The sequence below is a fragment of the Geotrypetes seraphini genome, chromosome 18, assembly GCF_902459505.1.
Source record: "Geotrypetes seraphini chromosome 18, aGeoSer1.1, whole genome shotgun sequence".
Classification (NCBI taxonomy): domain Eukaryota; kingdom Metazoa; phylum Chordata; class Amphibia; order Gymnophiona; family Dermophiidae; genus Geotrypetes; species Geotrypetes seraphini.
In genome coordinates, this window is record NC_047101.1 from 24,101,522 (window position 1) to 24,126,749 (window position 25,228).

The 25,228-nt window shown below is 45.8% G+C and overlaps 1 protein-coding gene across 3 annotated transcripts in view; it reads left to right on the forward strand.

The window, feature by feature from the left end:
• The window catches only part of PDGFRB (platelet derived growth factor receptor beta), a 145,709-nt gene that overhangs the window by 91,562 nt on the left and 28,919 nt on the right, over nt 1-25,228 (forward strand). For all 3 annotated transcript variants that reach the window (XM_033927260.1, XM_033927261.1, XM_033927262.1), the window contains exons 8-13: nt 1,947-2,062; nt 4,429-4,552; nt 6,653-6,867; nt 12,587-12,681; nt 12,876-13,008; nt 17,294-17,398. In XM_033927260.1, the coding sequence (XP_033783151.1) occupies nt 1,947-2,062; nt 4,429-4,552; nt 6,653-6,867; nt 12,587-12,681; nt 12,876-13,008; nt 17,294-17,398 (788 nt within the window). The remainder of the gene's footprint in view (nt 1-1,946; nt 2,063-4,428; nt 4,553-6,652; nt 6,868-12,586; nt 12,682-12,875; nt 13,009-17,293; nt 17,399-25,228) is intronic.

A 25,228-nucleotide genomic window follows, 5' to 3' on the forward strand; every position in this document is an offset into this window, starting at 1 on the left:
AATGCAGTTTACAGAATTATATGGCGCAGGACCTGCTTACATTGGAAAGTTGGTCCTCTACCTGGCAGCTAGGCTTCAATGCTAAGAAATGTAAGGTCATGCACCTCGGAAGCGGAAATCCATGCAGGACATACTTCTTGAACGGAGAAACTTTAACTAGGACTTCAGCAGAACAAGATTTAGGAGTAATCATCAGTGCAGACATGAAAACTGCCAATCAAGTGGAGAAGGCTTCATCTAAGGCAAGGCAGATATTGGGTTGTATCAATAGAAGTTTCGTCAGCCGAAAGCCTGAAGTCATAATGCCATTGTACAGGGCCATGGTGAGACCTCATCTGGAGTACTGTGTGCAATTCTGGAGGCCACATTACAGTAAAGATGTGCGCAGAATTGAATCGGTTCAATGGACGGCCACCAGGATGATCTCGGGGCTCAAGGGTCTCTCGTACAAAGAGAGACTGAACAAATTGCAGCTCTACACTCTTGAGGAACGTAGGAAGAGGGGAGACATGATCGAAACATTTAAGTACCTCACGGGACGTGTCGAAGTGGAAGATGATATTTTCTTTCTCAAGGGACCCTCGGCCACAAGAGGGCACCCGCTCAAACTCAGGGGCGGAAAATTTCATGGCGACACCAGAAAGTATTTCTTCACAGAGAGAGTGGTTGATCATTGGAACAAGCTTCCAGTGCAGGTGATCGAGGCAGACAGCGTGCCAGACTTTAAGAATAAATGGGATATCCATGTGGGATCCCTACGAGGGTCAAGATAAGGAAATTGGGTCATTAGGGCATAGACAGGGGGTGGGTAAGCAGAGTGGGCAGACTTGATGGGCTGTAGCCCTTTTCTGCCGTCATCTTCTATGTTTCTATGTTTACTAAGGTTTTTATTCCCTGGGGAGGGGTGGGGGATGGTGATGCAGCATTTAGTTTAGTCTTTTTTTTTTTTTTTTTTTTGTCTTTTGGTTCTGTTTTGTGATTTATCTTGTACTGAATACACAAAACAAAGCAAATCATGTAAGTGCATCTTCCTAGTTTATTAAGTCAAGATACTGCACTGAAGTGTAATTTTGTTTAGAGAAAATTTTCTCTGTATCTAATATTGGGTAAAAACTTCTAAAATGTAGAATGTGGAGGAGTGTGTGGCGCAGTGGTTGGCTCTACAGCCTCAGCACCCTGGGGTTGTGGGTTCAAACCCCGCGCTGCTCCTTGTGACCCTGGGCAAGTCACTTAATCCTCCGTAGCCCCAGGTACGTTAGATAGATTGTGAGCCCACCGGGACAGAGAGGGAAAAATGCTTGAGTACCTGATTGTAAAAAACCGCTTAGATAACCTTGATAGGCGGTATATAAAATCCTAATAAACTTGAAACTGAGCAGAAAGGTTTTGGGTTTTTTTGGTAAATCTTTATTAATTTTCAAATATTAACAGTGCAATACAATGAATTGAAACATAAACAAATCACGAAATGCACTTTAAATATACAAATAATTTGAAAAACAATCATTTTCTCCCCCCCCCCTCCTCCCCTTAACTAATAAAAGTAGGAATATATATATATAATTTCAGTAAAATAGATCTTTAACAGAAAGGTTGTTGGTAAATGAAGTGTGGCTGCTCTCTTCAGATCCTCTAAACCAGGGGTGTCCAACCTGCGTCCCCGTGAAGTATTTTGTGCAGCCCCGGTCGAGGGCAATGCAGTGTTTTTCTCTGCTGCCTCCAGGCGTTTACCGTCTTACCGGCTCCCTCCTCCATCTTGCTGCAGTGTTTGCGCGGCCCCAGAAACATTTTTTTCAGCCAATGCGGCCCAGGGAAACCAAAAGGTTGGACACGCCTGCTCTAAACGGTGTAATTTATTATTCTCAGTATCTGTTCTGGATGCAAATGGCTGTCTTTTCTGCCTGCACTCATGAAAGCTTGCATATCTTTGTTGCTGTCTTTTCCAGATATCACAGTAATCTATCCCTAGTGAGAGTGAAGGAGAATGAGGGAGGACTATATACACTTCGCGTATTTAATGAGGATGAAATGCAGGAAGTTTCTTTCAACCTGCAGATCAATGGTGAGGAGGCCAAACAATGTGCCTTAGCCACGTAGCCTTAGTAATTAGCTTCATTGTAAGACGTCTTATTGACATACACCTTAATCAATCTTTCCCACCTCTTCCAAAATATATGTAGTTTAAATTTAGGCCCTCTTGTACTAAGCTGCGGTAGAGGAATTCTATGAGTGTTGGAGCAGCGTCGGAGTATTTAGCACTCTGGGCCATGGTAGAAACCTCTATTGTGGCTTAGTAAAATTGGGGGGGGGGGGGTTGGTGACGGTTCTTCTCTTAGAAGCTCCATCAATTATTTATTTCAAGTGAATATGAAAACTTAGATCACATTCCTCTGCCAACAGTAGATGTACATAGCTAATTGCACCCACGTTATCTGCTATGATGTTAATGCATCTTGCAGGTTTGTCCTGCATGTTAACATAACAGTTAATTTTCCTCAAATATCAACTACCCCCCCACCCCCAATATTTTGCCCATTCAGTAAATGGCACCAATTTTGGACACAGGAAAAATGAGCACAAAGTGTTGTTCTATGCCAAGATAGGTGCCTGGGCCAACTGGAGTCTTAGGCCTCCTTCCCATTGCATTCTGGGATGCACTGAGAGTGGCCTAAGACTCAGATTGGCCAGATCCCTAAAGCCTCTCCTATGGGAGGGGTCTTAGGCACCTTGGCCAATCAGGGCCTTAGGCCCTAACTGGTGCATCCCAAGATGCACCAGGAAGAGGAAGGCCCACCATTCTGAAGAGGTGGACCTGCTGACCAGAGGGAGTAAGCATCCCTCTGGCCGGTCTTGCTGAAAAAACTATGGGGAATTTCTAGGTGGGCTTTGGGGGGGGGGCGAGGTTTAGTAGGTGTCGGAGTGGAGATTTGGAGGTTCATGTGTTTCAGGGGGTGCCAGCAGGAGGGGTGGACATCCCTCCTGCCGGGGATGTTGGGGGGGTGTTGGCAGGATGAAGTGGGCATCCCTCCCGCTCGGGATTGTTTCAGGGGTGGCTGCAGAAGGGATTGGGCATCTCCACTGATGGGGATGTTGGAAGGGTGCTAGCAAGAGGGATTGGGCATCCCTCCTGCCATGGACCAACCAATGCCGCGGGGGATCATGAGTGGCGGCGGGAGGGAGTGGCCAACCCTCCTGCTGGCCAACTTTCAGTGGGGTTCGAGAGTTCCTAGCCGCAGCTGCTCAGCTGATCGTGGCAGAGAGATTTCCTTGTAACGATCATAGTAACATATTAGATGACGGCAGATAAAGACCCGAATGGTCCAGTCTTTCCAACCTGATTCAATTTAATTATTTTTTCTTTTTCTTCTTAGCTATTTCTGGGCAAGAATCCAAATCTCTGCCTGGTACTGTGCTTAGGTTCCAACTACTGAAGCCTTTGTCAAAGCTCACTCCAGCCCTTCTACACCATCCCAGCCATCAAAGTCTTCCCCAGCCCATCCTCAACCAAACGGCCATATACAGACACAGACCGTGCAAGTCTGCCCAGTACTGGCCTTAGTTCTTCAATATTTACTATTATTTTCTGATTCTAGATCCTCTGTGTTCATCCCACGCTTTTGGAACTCTGTCACCGTTTTCCTCTCTACCATGATCAGTTGAGCAGCCGCGTCTATTTGAAATGTAGGCTAGTACTTCAATGGCCTACATTTCAGGCGCATATTGTGGCCCTGCGGAGATGCATAGGGGGTGAAAGCTTGGGCAAGCTTAAGCATCCCTAGGCGCTTCCCTGCACCCGTGACAGATGCCTACAGTGTAGGCAGCCTGCCTCGGGGTTTTTTTGTTTTTTTATTTTAGAAAACGTGCATCTCGTTTGGCTGGTTAGACAGCAGTAGGACACCTACTGCTGCCTACAATCGGGACGCCGTTTATAGAATTTCCCCCTTAGGGCCCCTTTTACAAAGCCGTGCTGGCGTGACAAATGCAACTCAGCGTATAGGAATTGAATGGGCTGCGTTGCATCTGCCACGTGGGTGTCGCTACCACAGCTTTGTAAAAGGAGCCCTTAATGAATATTTATCATTCATTTGATATCTTTAATCTATCTTCATTGTAAACCGCTTTGAACCTCACGGTATAGCGGTATATAAGAAATCAAATCAAAAAATCAAATCAAATGACGGTAGTCATGTGAAGTTATATCATCCACCCTGGGCTTATCAGAATCCTACATATGTACATATAATTTTCATAGTGCTATAAAATGATTAATAATAAAACACTCATCAGATATACCGTTCTTATCCATAGCAGATGTTTGATTATCGTCTTTTGCTTTGAGATAAAGTACTTTAAAATCACTTACTTTATTGATCATAATCATTAAAAAACTTGTGGTTATATTTTTCTGGGTCTTCCTCCTTTGGACAGTACCAGCCCAGGTGCTGCTTCTAAGTGATAACCACCTAGAAAGTGGTGGACATGTCGTGACTTGTATCAGTGAAGGCATGCCGATGCCTGGAATCTCCTGGCACACCTGCACCAACCTCAAAAGGTGAACTAACATTGAATAATTCATCTTTTTTTTTCTCTTTTATAAGCCTGCCATGTTGTGCTTTTAGTAATTATGATTGCTATACAACGCATTAGCCAGAATAGAAATGTGGATTGCAAGGATACTAAAGTGAGTACGCATGGCCTTCTGTAATGTTGGTACTTTTAGAGCTGTTCCTGTGGGCAGGTTTAAGTCAGAGGAGCACAGTATTCCCCTAATTCGGTAAACTTGGCTGCACAATTTTGAGACTCGCGAGCAAAGTGTGTGGACAGGTTACGTGCCTATGTAATGCCATTACATGCCTAACTTAAAATGTCATAGGTGCTATTTGGCTTTAAGTACCGATAGGGGCTCTTAATTGTTGTTAATTGTCACGGGCTTGCAGTTGCAGGTTATTCCCCAAATTTTGTATATGGTGCCTTAAGTTGGGTGTGCAAATCGGCGCACGCAACTTAATTTATCAATTGGCCTAATTGGCGCTGATAATTGCCAATTTATAATTGACGATAATTGGCGCTAATTAGACAGTACGCATACAACTCAGAATGGGCAGTTCTACAAAAAGTGTGTGCCAGTTGCAGTGCAGGAATATGAAAAGGGGGCTTGACTAGAGGCGGAGTGTGGTGGTTTTTAAAAGTTATCCGCATTGTTTTAGAATACGTCCAATCCTTGCGCAACTTAGGCGCGGTCATTTAGGCCTGGTTTTAGCTGGCCTAAATGGTTGTGCCTAAGTTATACAAGGAAAAAACAAAAGAAATTGACCCCAAAATATCCACAAAGAAGAAAATCCAGAGAAAACCAAAAAAACTCTGTGGAGTGACGATGTTCCCAAATGGACTTTATTTGAAAGTATCAAAGTTCCAAAGGTACTCTAAAATCATCCACATAAAATAATTCCATCCACATAAAAGTAAATCATCCACATAAGAGCCTTAAAGGACCTAGTCCGCTAGGGATACAGGACCCAACACGGTCCGCGTTTCGACAAAAAGTCTTCTTCAGGGGTCCCTGGGGGTCTTATAAAGGTGAGTACGTGGGAAACAATTGTGTGGTGAACCGGAAGTGAGACACTGCTTGCATTTGCAATAGAAAGGGCTTTTAATAAAAAGTAACAAGCAAAAAACAAAAGGAATTGACCCCAAAATATCCACAAAGAAGAAAATCCAAAGAAAACCAAAACATCTCTGTGGAGTGACGATGTTTCCAAATGGACTTTATTTGAAAGTATCAAAGTTCCAAAAGTACACTGAAATCATCCACATAAAATAATTCCATCCACATAAAAGTAAATCATCCACATAAGAGCCTTAAAAGACCTAGTCCGCTAGGGATACAGGACCCAACACGGTCCGCGTTTCGACAAAAAGTCTTCTTCAGGGGTCCTATAAATAATGAGGGGTACATTTTTTTTTGGTTTTTTTGGTTTTCTAAGTTATACAAGGCACATAGGCGCTAAGTATGATTCTCTAAAAGGTATGCACACCTTATAGAATCGTACTAAGGCTACTGCCTGCATTCTTTAATGCGTGGAGTAATTGTATAACAACTCTCTAAGTTTTCTTTTTGCATTTCACATACCGCCCATCTGCCAAGACCAACTGTGCAGTTCACAATCTAATCAGGTACTCTAAGAAGTTCCCTTATCTGTCCCAACAGACTCACAATCTAGCTATGCTACCTGGGGCATTGGAGGGTTAAGTGACTTGACCAGGGTCACAAGGAGTGGCCCTGGACTCAAACCTGTAACCTCAGGGTACGGAGGCAGCAGCTCTAACCACAAGGCCACTTTTACAACCTTTGTAAAATGAATCCCACCCCCAACGATAAGCATAAATTGAAAATGCTTGTCTGAATTTAATAACTTTACATACAGCTTACCGTTTTTAAGAGCTAAGCAGTTTACAATTAAAATCTACATAATTAAAACAAAAATTGAAAGGAACGCCATAAAATAAACTAGTAGGTAGATTAGCTTCTGGAGGAAGAGGAGATAGAGGCAGGAAGGGCCAATGAGTTATTTCTTGTTAATTTCTGGGTCTCCGTTTAATGTTTTACATTCATTTTTGTCTATGTTTTTGCATTGATATTTCAAACTTGAAGGTGTAATCATCATGGATGGGAGTCCTGGAAGGCACTGGAAAACAATACCCAAGAAATGGAGATCAACTCTACCTCCATGCAGCTGCAAGATCGAAAGGTCTATCTGGTGGAGAGTGTGCTGTCATTTCGGAATACGGATGAAACGTTGGCCGTGCGCTGCTCTACCAGGAATATCTTGGGTGTAGACAATCAGGAAGTCACCTTGGTGCCACACTGTGAGTGTTGCCAGATTATGTCCACAGCATTCTAAATTTGACCATAATCGGCTTCCAAATACCCACTGTTCTCTTTCTTCTCTAGCTGCTAACTATACGAGTCAAATGCATTCCACCAAATCAGTCATTTCACTGAGAAAGCTTGCCTCAGATAAGCTCTCTGTTGGATGTAGCCACTACTGTAACAGAGATCCAAAGTGAAAGATTTCATGGAAATATCATTGGGCACCTTTGCAGCATTGGTTTGGCTCTTTTTAGGGGTTGTTGTTGGTTTTTTTTGAAGGGGGTTGTCATTTCAGACAAGGAACCATAGAAATTTACGGTACTTCAAAAAAAATCTAATAAAACAATTAGCCTGAAATGATGCTTTTACAAATCCAGTAAGAGGGTAATTCTAGAAAGTAGTTTCATACAGGCAGGTATGTATATTTCATTCACATCTGGTGAGACCTCATTTAGAATATTGTGTACAATTCTGGAGGCCGCATCTTCAAACTGATATAAAAAGGATGGAGTTGGTCAGAGGAAGGCTACTAAAATGGTGGGTGGTCTTCATGATAAGGTGTATGGAGACAGACTTAAAGATCTCAATCTGTATGCATAGTAACATAGTAGATGACGGCAGATAAAGACCTGAATGGTCCATCCAGTCTGCCCAACCTGATTCAATTTAAATTTAAAAATTTTTTTTCTTATTAGCTATTTCTGGGCAAGAATCCAAAGCTCTACCCGGTACTGTGCTTGGGTTCCAACTGCCAAAATCTCTGTTAAAACCTACTCCATACCATCTAAACCCAGCCATTGAAGCCCTCTCCAGCCCATCCTCCCCCAAACAGCCATATACAGAAACAGACCGTGCAAGTCTGCCCAGTACTGGCCTTAGTTCAATATTTAATATTATTTTCTGATTCTAGACCCTCTGTGTTCATCCCACACTTCTTTGAACTCAGTCACTGTTTTCTTCTCTACCACCTCTCTTGGGAGCGCATTCCAGGCATCCACCACCCTCTCTGTAAAGTAGAATTTCCTAACATTGCTCTTGAATCTACCACCCCTCAACCTCAAATTATGTCCTCTGGTTTTACCATTTTCCTTTTCTCTGGAAAATATTTTGTTCTACGTTAATACCCTTCAAATATTTGAACATCTGAATCATATCTCCCCTGTCCCTCTTTTTCTCTAGGGCAGGGGTCCCCAAAGTCCCTCCTTGAGGGCCGAATCCAGTTGGGTTTTCAGGATTTCCCCAATGAATATGCATGAGATCTATGTGCATGCACTGCTTTCAATGCATATTCAGTAGGGAAATCCTGAAAACCCGACTGGATTCGGCCTTCAAGGAGGGACTTTGGGGACCCCTTCTTTAGGGTATACATATTCAGGGCTTCCAGTCTCTTCTCATACGTCTTCTGGCGCAAGCCTCCTATCATTTTCGTCACCCTCCTCTGGACCGCTTCAAGTCTTCTTATGTCCTTCGCCAGATACTGTCTCCAAAACTTAACACAATACTCCAAGTTGGGTCTTACCAATGACCTGTACAGGGGCATCAACACCTTCTTCCTTCTATTGGCTACGCCTCTCTTTATACAGCCCAGCATCCTTCTGGCAGCAGCCACTGCCTTGTCGCACTGTTTTTTTGCCTTTAGATCTTCGGACACTATCACCCCAAGGTCCCTCTCCCCGTCCGTGCATATCAGCTTCTCACCTCCCAGCATATACTGTTCCTTCTGATTATTAATCCCCAAATGCATTGCTCTGCATTTCTTTGCATTGAATTTTAGTTGCCAGGCATTAGACCATTCCTCTAACTTTTGCAGATCTTTTTTCATATTTTCCACTCCCTCTTCGGTGACTACAATGTTACAAATCCTGGTATCATCTGCAAAAAGGCACACTTTTCCTTCTAACCCTTCAGCAATGTCACTCACAAACATATTGAACAGGATCGGCCCTAGCACTGAACCCTGAGGGACTCCACTACTCACCTTTCCTTCCTCCGAGCGACTTCCATTAACCACCACCCTCTGGCGTCTGTCCAACAGCCAGTTTCTAACCTAGTTCACCACTTTGAGTCCTAACTTCAGCCCTTCAAGTTTGTTCAACAACCTCCTATGAGGAACCGTACAAAGGTTTTGCTGAAATCTAGGTAAATTACATCTGGCATGTGTCCTCGATCCAGCTCTCTGGTCACCCAATCAAAAAATTCAATCAAGTTCATTTGGCACGATTTAGCTTTTGTAAAGCCATGTTGCCTCGGATCCTGTAACCCATTAGATTCAAGGAAGTACACTATCTTTTCTTTCAGCAACACTTCCAACAACTGAAGTGAGGCTCACCGGCCTGTAGTTTCCTGCTTTATCCCTGTGACCACTTTTGTGAATAGGGACCACATCCGCTCTCCTCCAATCCCCAGGAACCAGTCCTGTCTACAGAGATTTGTTGAACAAGTCTTTAATAGGACTCGCCAGAACCTCTCTGAGCTGCCTTAGTATCCTGGGATGGATCCTGTCTGGTCCCATCGCTTTGGCCACCTTCAGTTTTCCAAGTTGCTCATAAACACTCTCCTCCGTGAACGGTGCAGAATCTACTCCATTTTCTCATGTAACTTTGCCAGACAATCTCGGTCCTTCTCCAGGATTTTCTTCTGTGAACACAGAACAGAAGTATTTGTTTAGCACATTTGCTTTTTCCTTGGAGGAAAGGCGGGAGAGGGGAGATATGAAAGAGATGTTTAAATACCTACATAATATAAATGTGCATGAGTCTAGTCTCTTTCATTTGAAAGGAAATTCTGCAATGAGAGGGCATAGGATGAAGTTAAGGGGTGATAGGCTCCGGAGTAATCTAAGGAAATACTTTTTTACAGAAAAGGTGGTAGATGCATGGAACAGTCTCCCAGAAGAGGTGGTGGAGACAGAGACTGTGTCTGAATTCAAAAGAGCCTGGGATAGGCACGTGGGATCTCTTAGAGAGAGAAAGAGATAATGGTTACTGTGGATGGGCAGACTAGATGGGCCATTTCGCCTTTATCTGCCCGTCATGTTTCTATGTTCTATGTTTCGATCTTTGGAGGAGGGGAGTTTAGTGACCACTGGGGTATGTGGGGAGGCCTTGATCACACCAGTGGTCAGCTGGTCAGTTTGGGCACCCTATTGGCACTTATTCATTGTTAAAACAGTTCTAGCCCCAAACATTCAACTTGCGCCTTGGATGTTTTCTAAAATGTTTGATTATTGCAGAAAAATGTCCAAATCATAAGCCCGTCTTAGTCCCGCCCAAATCTCACTTCTACCAAGCCTCTGAGATTTAGATGCACCATAGAAATCCATCTGCAAAATACAGTATGTTTTGTAAATTGCAAATTGGAAAGGTTTGGTAAGAAAAACATCCATCTTCCCCTTTATGCTACATTTTGAACATTTTTCTTTTTTGAAAATGAGCCTCATAGTGTTAATGAATATTAGCACAAACTGTCATGGTATATCTTGTTAGTATCAGGGTGGTCTTGTTGGTAGAGTCAGAGTGATCCTGTAAGATGTGACCTGGGAGGGCAATGGTCCTATATCTAGCCCAGGGGTGGACAATTCTGGTCCTCGAGTGCCGGAATCCAGTCGGGTTTTCAGGATTTCCCCAATGAATATGCATGAGATCTATTTGCATGCACTGCTTTCAATGCATATTCATTGGGGCAATCCTGAAAACCCAACTGGATTCCAGCCCTTGAGGACCGGAGTTGCCCACCCCTGATCTAGCCAATCAAGTCTACATTTAGGAATATTGTCAACCAAAAATCTTAACAGTTAGGTTCTACGGAAGATTTGCCGAAAGATCGGTGACTAAAATGTATCAAGTACCTTATCCAGTCAGTAGATCTTTGTTCTGGTATTTTACGTACTGTCTCTTATCTGTTATTGACCCTATGGTTTGCTGATAAGTCTTTTTTTTAATGGACTAGCTTAATGTAATTGTAGTAGGTTTCCGGGTCTTGCCGCGTCTGTGTAGAAAGAAACGACGTTTCAGCCATTGTGCTGTGGCTTTCTTCAGGGCATGCTTTGAGGTCTGCAGCTTGTCTTCATATATATTGGGTTCATGGATCTGATTGAGAACAGGGTAGACTGTGGGTCAAGAAATTTGAATTTATGGTGGGAAAGTTTGTTGGGCTGAACTGATTGAGAACAGGGAAGGCTGCTTGTCATGAATTTGAATTTGGCAGGGAATTTCTCGACCTACAGTCTGCCCTGTTCTCAGTCAGGTCCGTGAACCCACTATATATAAAGACACACTGCAGACCTCACAGTATACTCTGAAGAAAGCCACAGCATGATGGCTGAAACGTCGGTTCTTCCTACACAGATGTGGCATGACTCAGAAACCTGCTACAATCATGATGCCAGTAATAGAAGCCTAAGAGAACATATAGCTTAATGTAGTTTGATTAGTTTTCGAAGGTAAATCCTTCTTCCTCAGATCAGAAATTTCTGATCTGAGAAAGAAGGGGTTACCTCTTAAAGCTAATCATAAACTACATTAAGTTAGTCCAATTAAAAAATGTGGTATTTTTTTTTCCTTTATGTTTTTGTTTTATTTCTACGTATTACCTTGAAGAGTGTTGGTCACCACACCATTTCACTGATAAACCTTGAAATTAAGATTGTAGAAAGTAAGTCATTATTCCTTTCTCTCCTCTCTTCTACCTTCCAAAGTATTTAGATCAATGCTGTCTTGTTAAAATGTTTATTTTATTTTTATTTTTCCTCTAACTCTACTTTTCACTTCTCTATTACCCTCCAGGTACTTTAGTTAGATTGTGAGCCTTCGGGACAGTAAGGGAATTTTTCAAGTACCTTTCTTATTTCTAATCTTAATGTATATTTTCTGTAAACCGCTTAGAACCTAACGGATGTAGCGGTATATAAGAAATAAATTACATTACATTACAATGTGCTGCCATGTCCCTCAATTTGTTGCAAGAAGAAAGACATGGGGGAAGCCACTGCTTGCCCTGGATCGGTAGCATGGAATGTTGCTACTCCTTGGGTTTTGGCCAGGTACTAGTGACCTGGATTGGCCACCGTGAGAACGGGTTACAGGGCTTGATGTGTAGGGTCATGAAATGGTTAACTGTTGTTTGAAATACTGCTCTGGCCTACATAGCTGGAAAAAGTGTAAAATCTATTTGACATCATCTGCTTGAAATGTATGTCCCTGCCTTACCACATTGTAAGCTAAATAGATAAGAGTTTGAGCCATGATGTACCCTGCTTTCCTGAACATGTAACATTTAGAACTGCAAGGCTTAAATAAGCAGAGAAATGAGCTAGCTTCCTATAGGACTATAAGTTGTACCCCTGAACCTATCATAAGTGCTGGCTTAGGACCAATAAGAATTGTAGAAAGTTATAGAAGTAACAAATGAAAATTGTAGTTTTTGCATATGCTTAGTGAAAAGGGCTTAAAAGTCCATGCATTTCCTGTTTCTAACACTCTTGTAAGCAGGCTGTTCACTGCACAAGGGTCCGGCATGCTGTAAATAAACCTCTTGTACCTTCTTCACGCCTCTGTCTTTGTGTGTCCAAGTGACTTTTCAGATGGACCACTGATCTGACCCAGAAAAGCTATTCTTATGTTCTTATGATGAAGTAGGATGTATTGTAAGACATTGTTCAAGATATCATTGCAGCTGCATTCACTGCTACATTTCATGTCTGGGTTCTTCTTTTAGCTTCATCTTTCAAGGTCATCATTATCTCAAGTATCCTTGCCTTGATGGTTCTGGTAGTGATTTTTCTGGTGATCCTCATTATCCTGTGGCAAAAGGTACAGTTTTGGTAATGTTGTTTCTTAGCGCATTGTTGATTTAGCGCACGCTAAACACTAACGCATGCATGTTAGTCTATGGACTCATTAGCGTTTAGCGCATGCTAATCGATTAGCGCATCTTAGTAAAAGAGGAGGTAAATCTCCAATGCAGACATTGACTGACCAGGATCCATTTCTTTTTGTCCCTGCAGAAGCCTCGTTATGAAATTCGCTGGAAAGTGATAGAGTCCGTGAGTTCCGATGGCCACGAATATATTTACGTGGATCCCATGCAGCTACCCTACGATTCCACTTGGGAGCTTCCGAGAGAAAAACTTCTTCTAGGTAAAAGGGATCAAGAAAGAGAGTCAGATTTCCCGGAAAAGTCAGCTACGCTCTGATGGCAAGGCAGCAAGACCAGTTACGCTTCTGATCATCTTGCCTCCACCATTTCTGTAAAGCTTCCCTAAAACACGTTATCCAGAATCGCTGCAGACCATGAGAGGTAGCCTGGCTACCTCCCGTAGTCTGAATATAGGGGCCATTATGTATAAAATTTCCTGGCAAATATTTTGCAGGGGAAGAGTAGTTTAGTGGTTGCGCTGCGAAGCCTGAGGAACAAAATGGGCGAACTAGAAATCATGGCCAAAGATGAGAACCTAGACATCATAGCGATCACGGAAACATGGTGGAACAAAGAAAACAAATGGGACATAGTACTGCCAGGGTACAAGCTCTACCGAAGAGACAGGACACATCAGAAAGGAGGAGGAGTAGTACTTTACATAAAGGATACCATTCACTTGACCGGAGTGGACGCAGCAGTGACAAATGACCAACTGGAATCGATATGGGTTAAAATACCAGGAAGAAAGGGAACCGAGATAAAGATGAGACTGTACTACCGTCCACCTGGACAAACAGAAGCAAAGGATGAAGAACTGAGAGCCGAATTGAGGCGAGAATGTAAAAACGCAAACACCATAGTTATGGGAGATTTCAATTACCCCGGGATAGACTGGAGCCATGGAGCTTCAAAATGTTCAAAGGAAACGGAGTTCCTGGAGGCTGTACGGGACTGCTTCTTGGAACAGCTTGTCAAGGAACCAACGAGAGGGACAGCTATACTGGATTTAATCCTCAGCAGGCTGAAAGGACCTGCCCAAGAGGTGGAAGTAGTAGGACCATTAGGAAACAGTGATCACAATATGATTCAATTCAAAATGGAAATAGGAATGCCAAAGGGGAAGAGAACCATTGCAACAACGTTTAACTTCAAGAAAGGGAATTATGATGCCATGAGACTAATGGTAAAGAGAAAACTCAGGAACAGCTCCAGGAAATAACAGACGGTGGAGCAAGCCTGGACCTTATTCGAGGACACAGTAAACGAGGCGCAAAACCTGTATATACCCAGATTTAGAAAAGGGTGCAAAAAGAATCAAGCAAAACACCCGGCATAGATAACCAATAAAGTTAAGAAGGTGATAGGAGACAAGAAAAAATCATTCAGGAAGTGGAAAAAGAATAAAACCGAGGAAAATTGGAAAGAGCACAGGAAACATCAGAACAGCGAGAAAAGAGTATGAAGAGAGACTTGCCAAGGAGGCACGGAATTTAAAACCATTCTTTCGATATGTGAAAGGAAAACAACCGGCAAGGGAGGAGGTGGGACCCCTGGATGAGGGAGACAGGAAAGGAGTGGTAAAGGAGGTAAAAGGAGGTGGCAGACAGATTAAACATGTTCTTCTTGTCGGTCTTCACAAAAGAGGACATATCCAACATGCCAAAACCAGAAAAAATCTTCAAGAGGAAAAATTATTGTCAATGGAGGTGAGCCTTGAAGACGTACTCAAATAGATAGATAGATTAAAAACTGACAAATCTCCGGGACCAGACGGAATCCACCCGAGAATACTTAAAGAGCTCAGAGACGAAATAGCGGAGTTACTACAGCAGATTTGCAACCTATCCTTGAAAACAGGTGTAATCCCGGAGGACTGGAGGATAGCGAATGTTACACCTATCTTCGAAAAGTGATCCAGAGGCGACCCGGGGAACTACAGACCGGTGAGCTTAACCTCAGTTCCGGGGAAGATGGCCGAATCATTAATCAAGGACAGCATCAGTGAGCATATAGAAAGAAATAATCTGTTGAGAACCAGCCAGCACAGTTTCTGTAAAGGAAGATCTTGCCAAACGAACCTACTGCACTTCTTTGAGGGGATAAACAAACAATTGGACAAAGGTGACCCCATAGACATCATATATCTGGACTTCCAAAAAGCCTTCAACAAGGTACCCCACAAGCGCCTACTAAGGAAACTGTGGAACCACGGGGTAGAAGGGGACGTGCACAGATGGATCAGAAATTGGCTGGCGGACAGGAAACAGAGGGTGGAAGTAAAGGGACACTACTCTGACTGGAAAGGAGTCACGAGTGGTGTCCCGCAGGGGTCAGTGCTGGGACCACTGCTGTTCAATATATTCATAAATGATCTGGAAGTAGGGACGAAGTGCGAAGTTATAAAATTTGCGGATGACACAAAATTCTTCAGTAGGGTTAGAACTGTTGAGGAATGTAAAGAACTACAAAGGGACCTGAACAAACTGAGTGAATGGACAAATAAATGGCAAATGAGCTTCAATGTAGAGAAATGCAAAGTCTTTGCACATAGGGAAAGGAAACCAGATGTACAACTGCACGATGCGAGGGATGGTATTGGGGGTAAGCAACCTAGAAAAGGACTTGGGGTTTTGGTGGGCAAAACAATGAAGCTGGAGGCACAATGTACAGCGGCCTCAAAGAAGGTGAACAGAATGTTGGGCATTATCAAAAAGCGAATCACTACCAGAACCAAAGAAGTTATCCTGCCGCAATATCGGGCGATGGTACGCCCGCATCTGGAATACTGCCTTCAGTACTGGTCGCCGTACCTTAAGAAGGATATGGCGATACTCAAGAGGGTCCAGAGAAGAGCAACAAGAATGATAAAGGTCACGGAAAACCTTTCATATGCTGAAAGGCTGAAGAAGCTGGGGTTCTTTACTCTGGAAAAGCGGAGACTTAGAGGGGACATGATAGAAACTTACAAGATCATGAAGGGTATAGAGAAGGTAGTGAGGGACAGATTCTTCAGACTGGAGGGGGCAACAAGAACAAGAGGGCACTCAAAAAAAATTGAAGGGAGACAGATTCAGAATAAATGCTAGGAAGTTCTTCTTCACTCAGAGGGTGGTGGATACCTGGAATGCGCTTCCAGAGGAGGTGGTAGAGCAGAGTACGATTTTGGGTTTCAAAAAGGGATTGGATGAGTTCTTGAAGGAAAAGGAGATTGAAGGGTATAATTAGAGGGGTACTATACAGGATAAAATGTCTTAGTAAAGGATCACTTATAGGTCATTGACCTGGGGGGCTGCCGCGGGAGCGGACTGCTGGGCACGATGGACCTATGGTCTGACTCGGCAGAGGTGATGCTTATGTTCTTATGTTCTTATCTGGTAACACTATAGAAATGATTAGTAGTAGTGGTCAAAGGAATTGGTTTTGAGCCAGGGAAGCCAGGCTCTAAATTACACTGTTCTCACTGACACCTCTTAGAATCTTGGGCAAATCACTTCACCCTCGTTTGCCTCAGGTACAGTTTAGACTGTGAGCCCTTTTGGGAAGGGAAATGACACATATATGTACATAGGATTTGGGAAAAGCAACTGCTAAATCTAAAATCCAAATCCAGTATTTAAAATGATTTCTACTACTACTTATCTCTGTGTATACCTTATATACTCGAATATAAGTCGATCCGAGTATAAGATGAGGTACCCCTTTTCCTCCAAAAAAGGAGGAAAAAAGGTTGACTCAAATATACGACAGGGAGGGAGTTAATATTCATGTGCCCGCCCATCCCCCCTCACTACCTTCCCTTCCAGACTCTGCACTCAGCCCAACTTCCTCCCTGCCCTGAGAGGCACTCCACCCTTTCCCCCTCCCTCTCTGCCAGGCTCTGCACCCAGCCCCCCACCCTGCCCTGTCCCCACTCTCTCCCGATGTCCTGCAGGCCTCCATCAATCCTGCCTTATGACATGATGGGCCGGAACAGGAGGTATCCCTCCTGTCCCAGCCAACTCTTTACAATTTTTTTTACCTCCCTCCCACATCCCCCTGTGTACCTTTTTGAATCTCTGGTGGTCCAATGGTGTACTGGGCAGGAGCTAGCTTTCCGCGCTCCTGCCTGGTGCTGAGCCACTCACTGAATGGCTGCCATGAGTTCTCACAAGTCCCATGATTGTTTTGGACCTTACTTTCCTTTTGCTGCCATTTACAATGTTTCCTGAAGTATAACATTGAATGGAGATAGAATAGTATTCTGTGAGGAGTAAACGTTTTTCATTAATGCATAGTAAACCCTTCCTTTTACAAAGCTGCACTAGCACTTGCCATGCAACAAAAGCCCCAAAGCCCTTTAAATCCCTATGGGCTTCGGGGCAGTTACCGCAACGGCTTGCGCTATCGGGCTTTGTAAAAGAGGGGGAAAAATCTTTGCAAGAGAAAATTAATATATATATATATATATATATTTTAAAATATAAATGTACGTTGAAATGGCATTTGTTATTTTCATTAATCCAGGTAGAATCCTTGGCTCTGGAGCCTTTGGTAGAGTCGTGGAAGCCACCGCCCACGGTTTAAGCCATTCTCAGTCGACTATGAAAGTGGCTGTTAAAATGTTAAAATGTAAGTTTTCAAGTTCTTTTCTTTTTTATTATTCCCATTTTTGACTGCCTTTCATTTTAACATAAATAAGAATATTACCACATGAAAAAAGCGCAAGTATGAAAAAAATAACACAACTAAGGAAAAAAAACCCCCACTGCAATATACCGTATTTTCACGCAAATAACGCGCACCCGTATAAAACGCGCACACGGGTATAGCGCGCAGAAATCACGATGATATGTACAAAAACTTTGGTATACCGCGCTCACGGGTATACCGCGCATGCTGCCCGACGCTCCTTTCGCCCGCCCTGACTTTCCGTGCGCTGTCCCGACTCTCCGTTCACCCCCCCTGACTTCCGTGCACTGTCCCCCCTTGAAGGTCTGTCCCCATCCTGAAAGCCTGATGCCCCCCCCGACGTCCAATACATCCCTCCCCCCCGAAGGACCGCCGACTCCCCAACAATATCGGGCCAGGAGGGAGCCCAAATCCTCCTGGCCACGGCGACCCCCTAACCCCACCCCGCACTACATTACGGGCAGGAGGGATCCCAGGCCCTCCTGCCCTCGACGCAAACCCCCCTCCCCCCAACGACCGCCCCCCCCAAGAACCTCCGACCGCCCCCCAGCCGACCCGCGACCCCCCTGGCGACCCCCACGACCCCCCCACCCCCCTTCCCCGTACCTTTGGTAGTTGGGCCAGAAGGGAGCCCAAACCCTCCTGGCCACGGCGACCCCCTAACCCCACCCCGCACTACATTACGGGCAGGAGGGATCCCAGGCCCTCCTGCCCTCGACGCAAACCCCCCTCCCCCCCAACGACCGCCCCCCCCAAGAACCTCCGACCGCCCCCCCAGCCGACCCGCGACCCCCCTGGCGACCCCCACGACCCCCCCACCCCCCTTCCCCGTACCTTTGGTAGTTGGCCGGACAGACGGGAGCCAAACCCGCCTGTCCGGCAGGCAGCCAACGAAGGAATGAGGCCGGATTGGCCCATCCATCCTAAAGCTCCGCCTACTGGTGGGGCCTAAGGCGCGTGGGCCAATCAGAATAGGCCCTGGAGCCTTAGGTCCCACCTGGGGGCGCGGCCTGAGGCACATGGTCGGGTTGGGCCCATGTGCCTCAGGCCGCGCCCCCAGGTGGGACCTAAAGCTCCAGGGCCTATTCTGATTGGCCCACGCGCCTTAGGCCCCACCAGTAGGCGGAGCTTTAGGATGGATGGGCCAATCCGGCCTCATTCCTTCGTAGGCTGCCTGCCGGACAGGCGGGTTTGGCTCCCGTCTGTCCGGCCAACTACCAAAGGTACGGGGAAGGGGGGGGGGGGGGTCGTGGGGGTCGCCAGGGGGATCGCGGGTCGGCTGGGGGGCGGTCGGAGGTTCTTGGGGGGGGCGGTCGTTGGGGGGGGGGGGGGTTTGCGTCGAGGGCAGGAGGGCCTGGGATCCCTCCTGCCCGTAATGTAGTGCGGGGGGGGGTTAGGGGGTCACCGTGGCCAGGAGGGTTTGGGCTCCCTTCTGGCCCAACTACCAAAGGTACGGGGAAGGGGGGTGGGGGGGTCGTGGGGGTCGCCAGGGGGGTCGCGGGTCGGCTGGGGGGGCGGTCGGAGGGTCTTGGGGGGGGCGGTCGTTGGAGGGAGGGGGGTTTGCGTCGAGGGCAGGAGGGCCTGGGATCCCTCCTGCCCGTAATGTAGTGCGGGGTGGGGTTAGGGGGTCGCCGTGGCCAGGAGGGTTTGGGCTCCCTTCTGGCCCGATATTGTCGGGAAGTCGGCGGTCCTTCGGGGTGGGGGTGCGAGTGGTCCTGCCGGGGGGGGGGATGTATCGGACGTCGGGGAGTCGGCCGGGCAAGAGGGCTTGGGCTCCCTCTTGCTCCGATCGTGGATGCGGGTGCGGGTGGGAGCGCGTGCGAGCGGTCGTTCGGGGTGGGGGTGCGAGCGGTCTGGCCAGGAGGGTTTGGGCTTCCTTCTGGCCCGATATTGTCGGGAAGTCGGCGGTCCTTCGGGGTGGGGGTGCGAGTGGTCCTGCCGGGGGGGGGGGATGTATCGGACGTCGGGGAGTCGGCCGGGCAAGAGGGCTTGGGCTCCCTCTTGCTCCGATCGTGGATGCGGGTGCGGGTGGGAGCGCGTGCGAGCGGTCGTTCGGGGTGGGGGTGCGAGCGGTCTGGCCAGGAGGGTTTGGGCTCCCTTCTGGCCCGATATTGTCGGGAAGTCGGCGGTCCTTCGGGGTGGGGGTGCGAGTGGTCCTGCCGGGGGGGGGGATGTATCGGACGTCGGGGAGTCGGCCGGGCAAGAGGGCTTGGGCTCCCTCTTGCTCCGATCGTGGATGCGGGTGCGGGTGGGAGCGCGTGCGAGCGGTCGTTCGGGGTGGGGGTGCGAGCGGTCCTGCTGGGGGGGTGAATCGGGCGTCGGGCGGGGTGGGAACTATGTTTTAAAACTTTTGTATACCGCGCTCACGCATATAACGTGCGAGGGGTATGCGCGGTAGGTAAAAACGCGTATAACGCGCGCGTTATATGCGTGAAAATACGGTATTTACAAGGGACCACTGAAAAGTTCAGCCCAACCAAGAAGAAAATGATGGGGAGCCACGAAACGTACAAGTTATTCCACACTTTTTCTTGATACTTTTCATTTCAATGAGGCAAATGCTTCTAGTGTATGGGCACAGGTATAGGGAAACCAAGCCATTGTGACATCAACGATGAGGTTGGCTCTTAGGCATTGGTGGAATGAGGCATTATGACATCACAATACGAGGGGCCGCTGAACAGTTCTCAGCCCAACCAAGAAGAGAATGATGTGGAGCCACGAAACGTACAAGTTATTCCACACTTTTCTCGACACTCTTTGTTTCATTTCATATCATTGAAACAAAAAAGTCAAGAAAAGTGTTATAAGGCCTTCCCTTGGGTTCATTTTCAGAGGATAACTATAATGAGAGCATAACTGATAGGGCAATAGATTTTATACCAGTTGGGAAGTGGAGGCAGGTTTTACATCTCTGGGAATTCTGCAGCTGCCCGCACAACAGGAAGACTCTCAGATTCAAAGTAAGATCGCTGGACAGTTGCATAAGCCAAAATCTGTAGTGTCCTCAGGCAGGCAGAATAATTAAGCACAGATTTTCAAAGCTAGTTTTATTTATTTATTTTATCCCTCGACTACAAGACTTTTAGAAAAGAAATAAAGACCATACTCTTCAAGAAAACTGTGAAAAAAGAAATAATACCGCAAGTCTCAAACTCCACCTCTCACTAAAGCCAACTACCCCAAACAAATAACCTTACCCATCTCTTACTCTCTTTGAAAATGACCAATTTTTTTTTTTTTTTGTAAGTTCTTGTTGTAATACATCTTGGATATTTTTTTTGTAACCCGCCTTGAACTGCAAGGTAATGGCGGAATAGAAATCCCTAATGTAATGTAATGTAATTTCCAATTAGGCCATTAGGTGGCTGGATCATCCTTTTTGAAAATGTATCGTAAAGCTCAAATTCTGGGCGGTTCTTGGGATAGGATTAGGTAAAGGCAGACAGTTACACAACTAGATATTGTAACGGGAGGCCTAATTCTAGCCCCTCCCCCCCCAAAAAAAAAAAAAAAATTTGGTTGACTAGATTTAATTTCATTTTCCATCACAAACCTAGATGATCAGTTTTGGCTGAAAAGGTGCCTAATTTAGTCAGTCATAATTTAGGGCTCCTTTTACGAAGGTGCGCGAGCGTTTTTAGCGCACGCACTGGATTAGCGCGCGCTAGCTGAAAAACTACTGCCTGCTCAAGAGGAGGCAGTAGCGGCTAGCACGCGCGGTATTTTAGCGCGCGCTATTCCGCACATTAAGGCCCTAGCGCACCTTCGTAAAAGGAGCCCTTAAAGTTGACAATGTCACTTGCCTACAAGCTCTATGAAAATGCAACCCTCGGCCTTTCTTCATTTTGTTTTCACTTCTGACCTATAAATAAGGTATTGAGGGACAATCCTCAAAGCGGTTAAAGGGTGAACAGAATGCTAGGAATGATTAAAGGGATCATGAACAGATTGGAGAGGGTTATCATGCTGCTGTACGGGGCCACGGTACACCCTCACCTGGAATACTGCGTCCAGCACTGGTTGCCGTATATGAAGAAGGACACGATACTATTCGAAAGGGTCCAGAGAAGAGCGACTAAAATGGTTAAGGGGTTGGAGGAGTTGCCGTACAGCGAGAGGCTAGAGAAACTGGGCCTCTTCTCCCTCGAACAGAGGAGATTGAGAGGGGACATGATCGAAACATTCTAGTAGACAAGGACAGGTTATTCACCCTCTCCAGAGTAGAGAGAACGAGAGGACACTCTCTAAAGTTAAAAGGGGATAGATTCCGTACAAACGTAAGGAAGTTCTTCTTCACCCAAAGAGTGGAGGAAAACTGGAACGCCCTTTCGGAGTCTGTTATAGGGGAAACACCCTCCAGGGATTCAAGACAAAGTTAGACAAGTTCCTGCTGAACCAGAACATACGCAGGTAGGGCTGGTCTCAGTTAGGGCACTGGTCTTTGACCAGAAGGCCGCTGTTTGAGCAGAATGCTGGGCATGATGGACCACTGGTCTGACCCAGCAGCGGCATTTCTTATGTTCTTATGATACACGTTAAGGCTTTCTCAGGTTGAGTTTATGTTCAAGGAGAAAAAGTGTACACATATATGGCGTTTACTAAGGTTGCCAAATTTTCCAATTGAAAAATCCGGACTCCTAGACCTCCCCCCAAGGCCCGCCCATCCCCACCCTGCAATGCCCTAATCCTGCCCCCAGTACCACCCAAGTCCTGCCCCCCCCCTCCCCCGCTGCCTGCTCTTGGCAGGCAGGGAGAAAATCCACGCGTGTGCGGACTTCCTCCATGCCCGACGTGATTTGAGGGGGCTTTTCAAAACCTGGACAAAAGTGCCAGGTTTTGAAAAGGCGTCCGGACTCCCGAACAAGTCCTCAAAAGGAGGACAAGTCCAGGGGAAATCTGGACGTCTGGTAACCCTAGCGTTTACAGATCTTCATATTTAGCTTTTACCAGCACAAATCTATTCATAGTAAAAGAAAGTGAAGTAATTGTGTTTTCAATACTCACAGCTGGAGAGGGCGCAAAGACGAGCCACGAAGCTAGTTAAAGGTATCAAGAACTTGAGCTACAAAGAACGCCTCGGAAAACTGGGATTGTTCACCCTCGAGAAGAGAAGACTGCGAGGGGACATGATAGAGACTTTTAAAATACTAAAAGGATTCGACAAAATAGAGTAAGAAACATCGTTATTCACATTGTCCAATGTGACTCGGACAAGAGGTCATGGATTGAAGCTGAGGGGCACCAGGCCCAGGACAAATATCAGGAAATTCTGCTTCGCACAACGAGTGGTGGATGCTTGGAACGCACTCCCGGAGGAGGTCGTGATGGAGACCACCATTCCGGGATTCAAGGGCAAGTTGGATGCACACCATCTCGCAAATCACATTGAGGGATACGAGTAAACAAGGTTTCTCAACAGGGAACACCTGGCTTGGCCTCCGCGGGTGCGGGTTGCCGGACTGGATGGACCTAGGGTCTGATCCGGCGAAGCCATTTCTTATGTTCTTATGTACCTTAGGCTTTGAAACTTGGTGGGAAGTCTGCAGGCATGTGCTGTCTTTGGGCAGGATTCACTAAAGTCCTGAAATCTATCCTATTCGTATTCTATCCGTTTCCGAGTCATTGTAGCCGATCGATTCAGTACAGCTTGTCCGTGCAAATGATCCAATCAAAAACACGCTGCTATTAGTGTTGAAACATCGATCGACGCACGTGCGCACCATATTCTGGTTGGTTTTGAAGCTCATAACACATGCGCTAGCTATTTGGGAATTCATTGTGTAGAAATGGGGTGTGGTTTAATCGCGGACGTCATTAGCAGGCTCCGAATGCGCCTGCCGTCACATGCACGCGACAATCCAGCTGGAAGGAAGGGGGGAGGGAAAGCTGGCCCATAAAATAGTTTTATTTGATTTTTGGTTTTTTTTTTGGTTATTTGGAATTGATATTTGAAATGTACAATGTGCAAGGAGAGCACAGGGTTAATCCGCGATTTTCTCGCAATGCGCATTACAAATACAAGATTCACTCCTACGCTCGCTATGCTCATTCCAAAAAAGAAAAAATATATATTTCTAACGCTTATGTAGATGACGGTTAACATATATTTAAAAGTTTTGATATATTTATGATTTTTGGAGGGGTAGATATATATTTTTGATGGGGTCCTTAACATGCACACATTAGTTGCTAGGCAGAAATAGCTGGCGAGGATGTAAATGACTGGTCCTCAGCATAGAAACATAGAAATAGACGGCAGATAAGGGCCATGGCCCATCTAGTCTGCCCACCCTAATGACCCTCCCCTACCTTTCTCTGTGAATAGATCCCACGTGTCTATCCCATTTGGCCTTAAAATCAGGCACGCTGCTGGCCTCAATCACCTGTAGTGGAAGACTGTTCCAGCGATCAACCACTCTTTCAGTGAAAAAGAATTTCCTGGTGTCACCTCGCAGTTTCCCGCCCCTGATTTTCCACGGATGCCCTCTTGTTGTCGTGGGACCCTTGAAAAAGAAGATATCTTCCTCCGCCTCTTCTTTTTCAAGGGTCCCACGACAACAAGAGGGCATCCGTTGTAACTTTTTGGAACGGAAAGGCCAGTCGGTTTGGAGGAAATGGTTTCATGAAATTTACATGCCTTTTTACTCATTTGCATGCGCTGATCGCATACGGTGCGGATGAGGTCTGGAGGGTGGTTAGTGAATTGAGCCGGGGTCAGAAATTGCGCGCAAACCAAGCGGTACAATGCAGAATGTATGAAAATTGTCCCATCCCCACTCCATAATCAACTGGCTCTCCTCATGACAACTGGACTGCAAGGGGAAATGCATCAAATAGAAAATAGTTTTAAATATATCCCACTAAGCTGTCACTTAAATTATAAATAGGAACCTTATATCTGTGTGACCTGCAGGGGTCAGACTTGGCTCAATATTGGTTCATCTTCCGCAGCAGCTCCTGCTAAATACTTTGAAAAATACACTTTATTGTTTGCTCTTCTCAAGCACATAAATACCTGCTGGATTTAACCAGTCGGAAATAGCTGACAACTAGTCAAATCGCTTGTCCAAGGCTATCCAGCCATTTTCAGGGGCAGTTAACTGGTTACCTCTGCTGCAAATGACAGCTTAGTGCCGAATTCAAGATCGGCTAACACATGGGCATTCTAGGAGTGGAGTCAGGTTGACTGCCAATATTCAGCCCCTCATTGCATAAGTAAACTGTTTAACTCAAGCCACATAAATAGCAGTCCTATCGTTAAGCGGTTTGGCTTATTGCGGTCAAGGCCTGAATAATGACTTAACTGGCTATGCATTAGCCAGCTCAAAAAATGGTTATTCACTGCCAAAGCCTAGATAGGGCCTGGCATTAAATATTTGGGAATAACGCTAGCTGGGACCGCTGCTTTTTTACATATTTATCAATGATCTAGAAATGGGAATAACTAGTGAGATAATTAAATTTGCTGATGACACAAAGTTGTTAAATCGCAAGAGGATTCTGAAAAATTGCAAGAGGACCTTGGGAGACTGGAAGACTGGGCATCAAAATGGCAGATGATGTTTAATGTGAGCAAGTGCAAAGTGATGCATGTGGGAAAGAGGAACCCAAACGATAGCTACGTGATGCAGGGTTCCACATTAGGAGTCGCTGCCCAGGAAAAGGATCTAGGTGTCATCACTGAATATGTCTACCCTAGAGGAAAGGAGAGACAGGGGAGATCTGATTCAGACGTTCAAATACTTGAAGGGTATTAACGTAGAACAA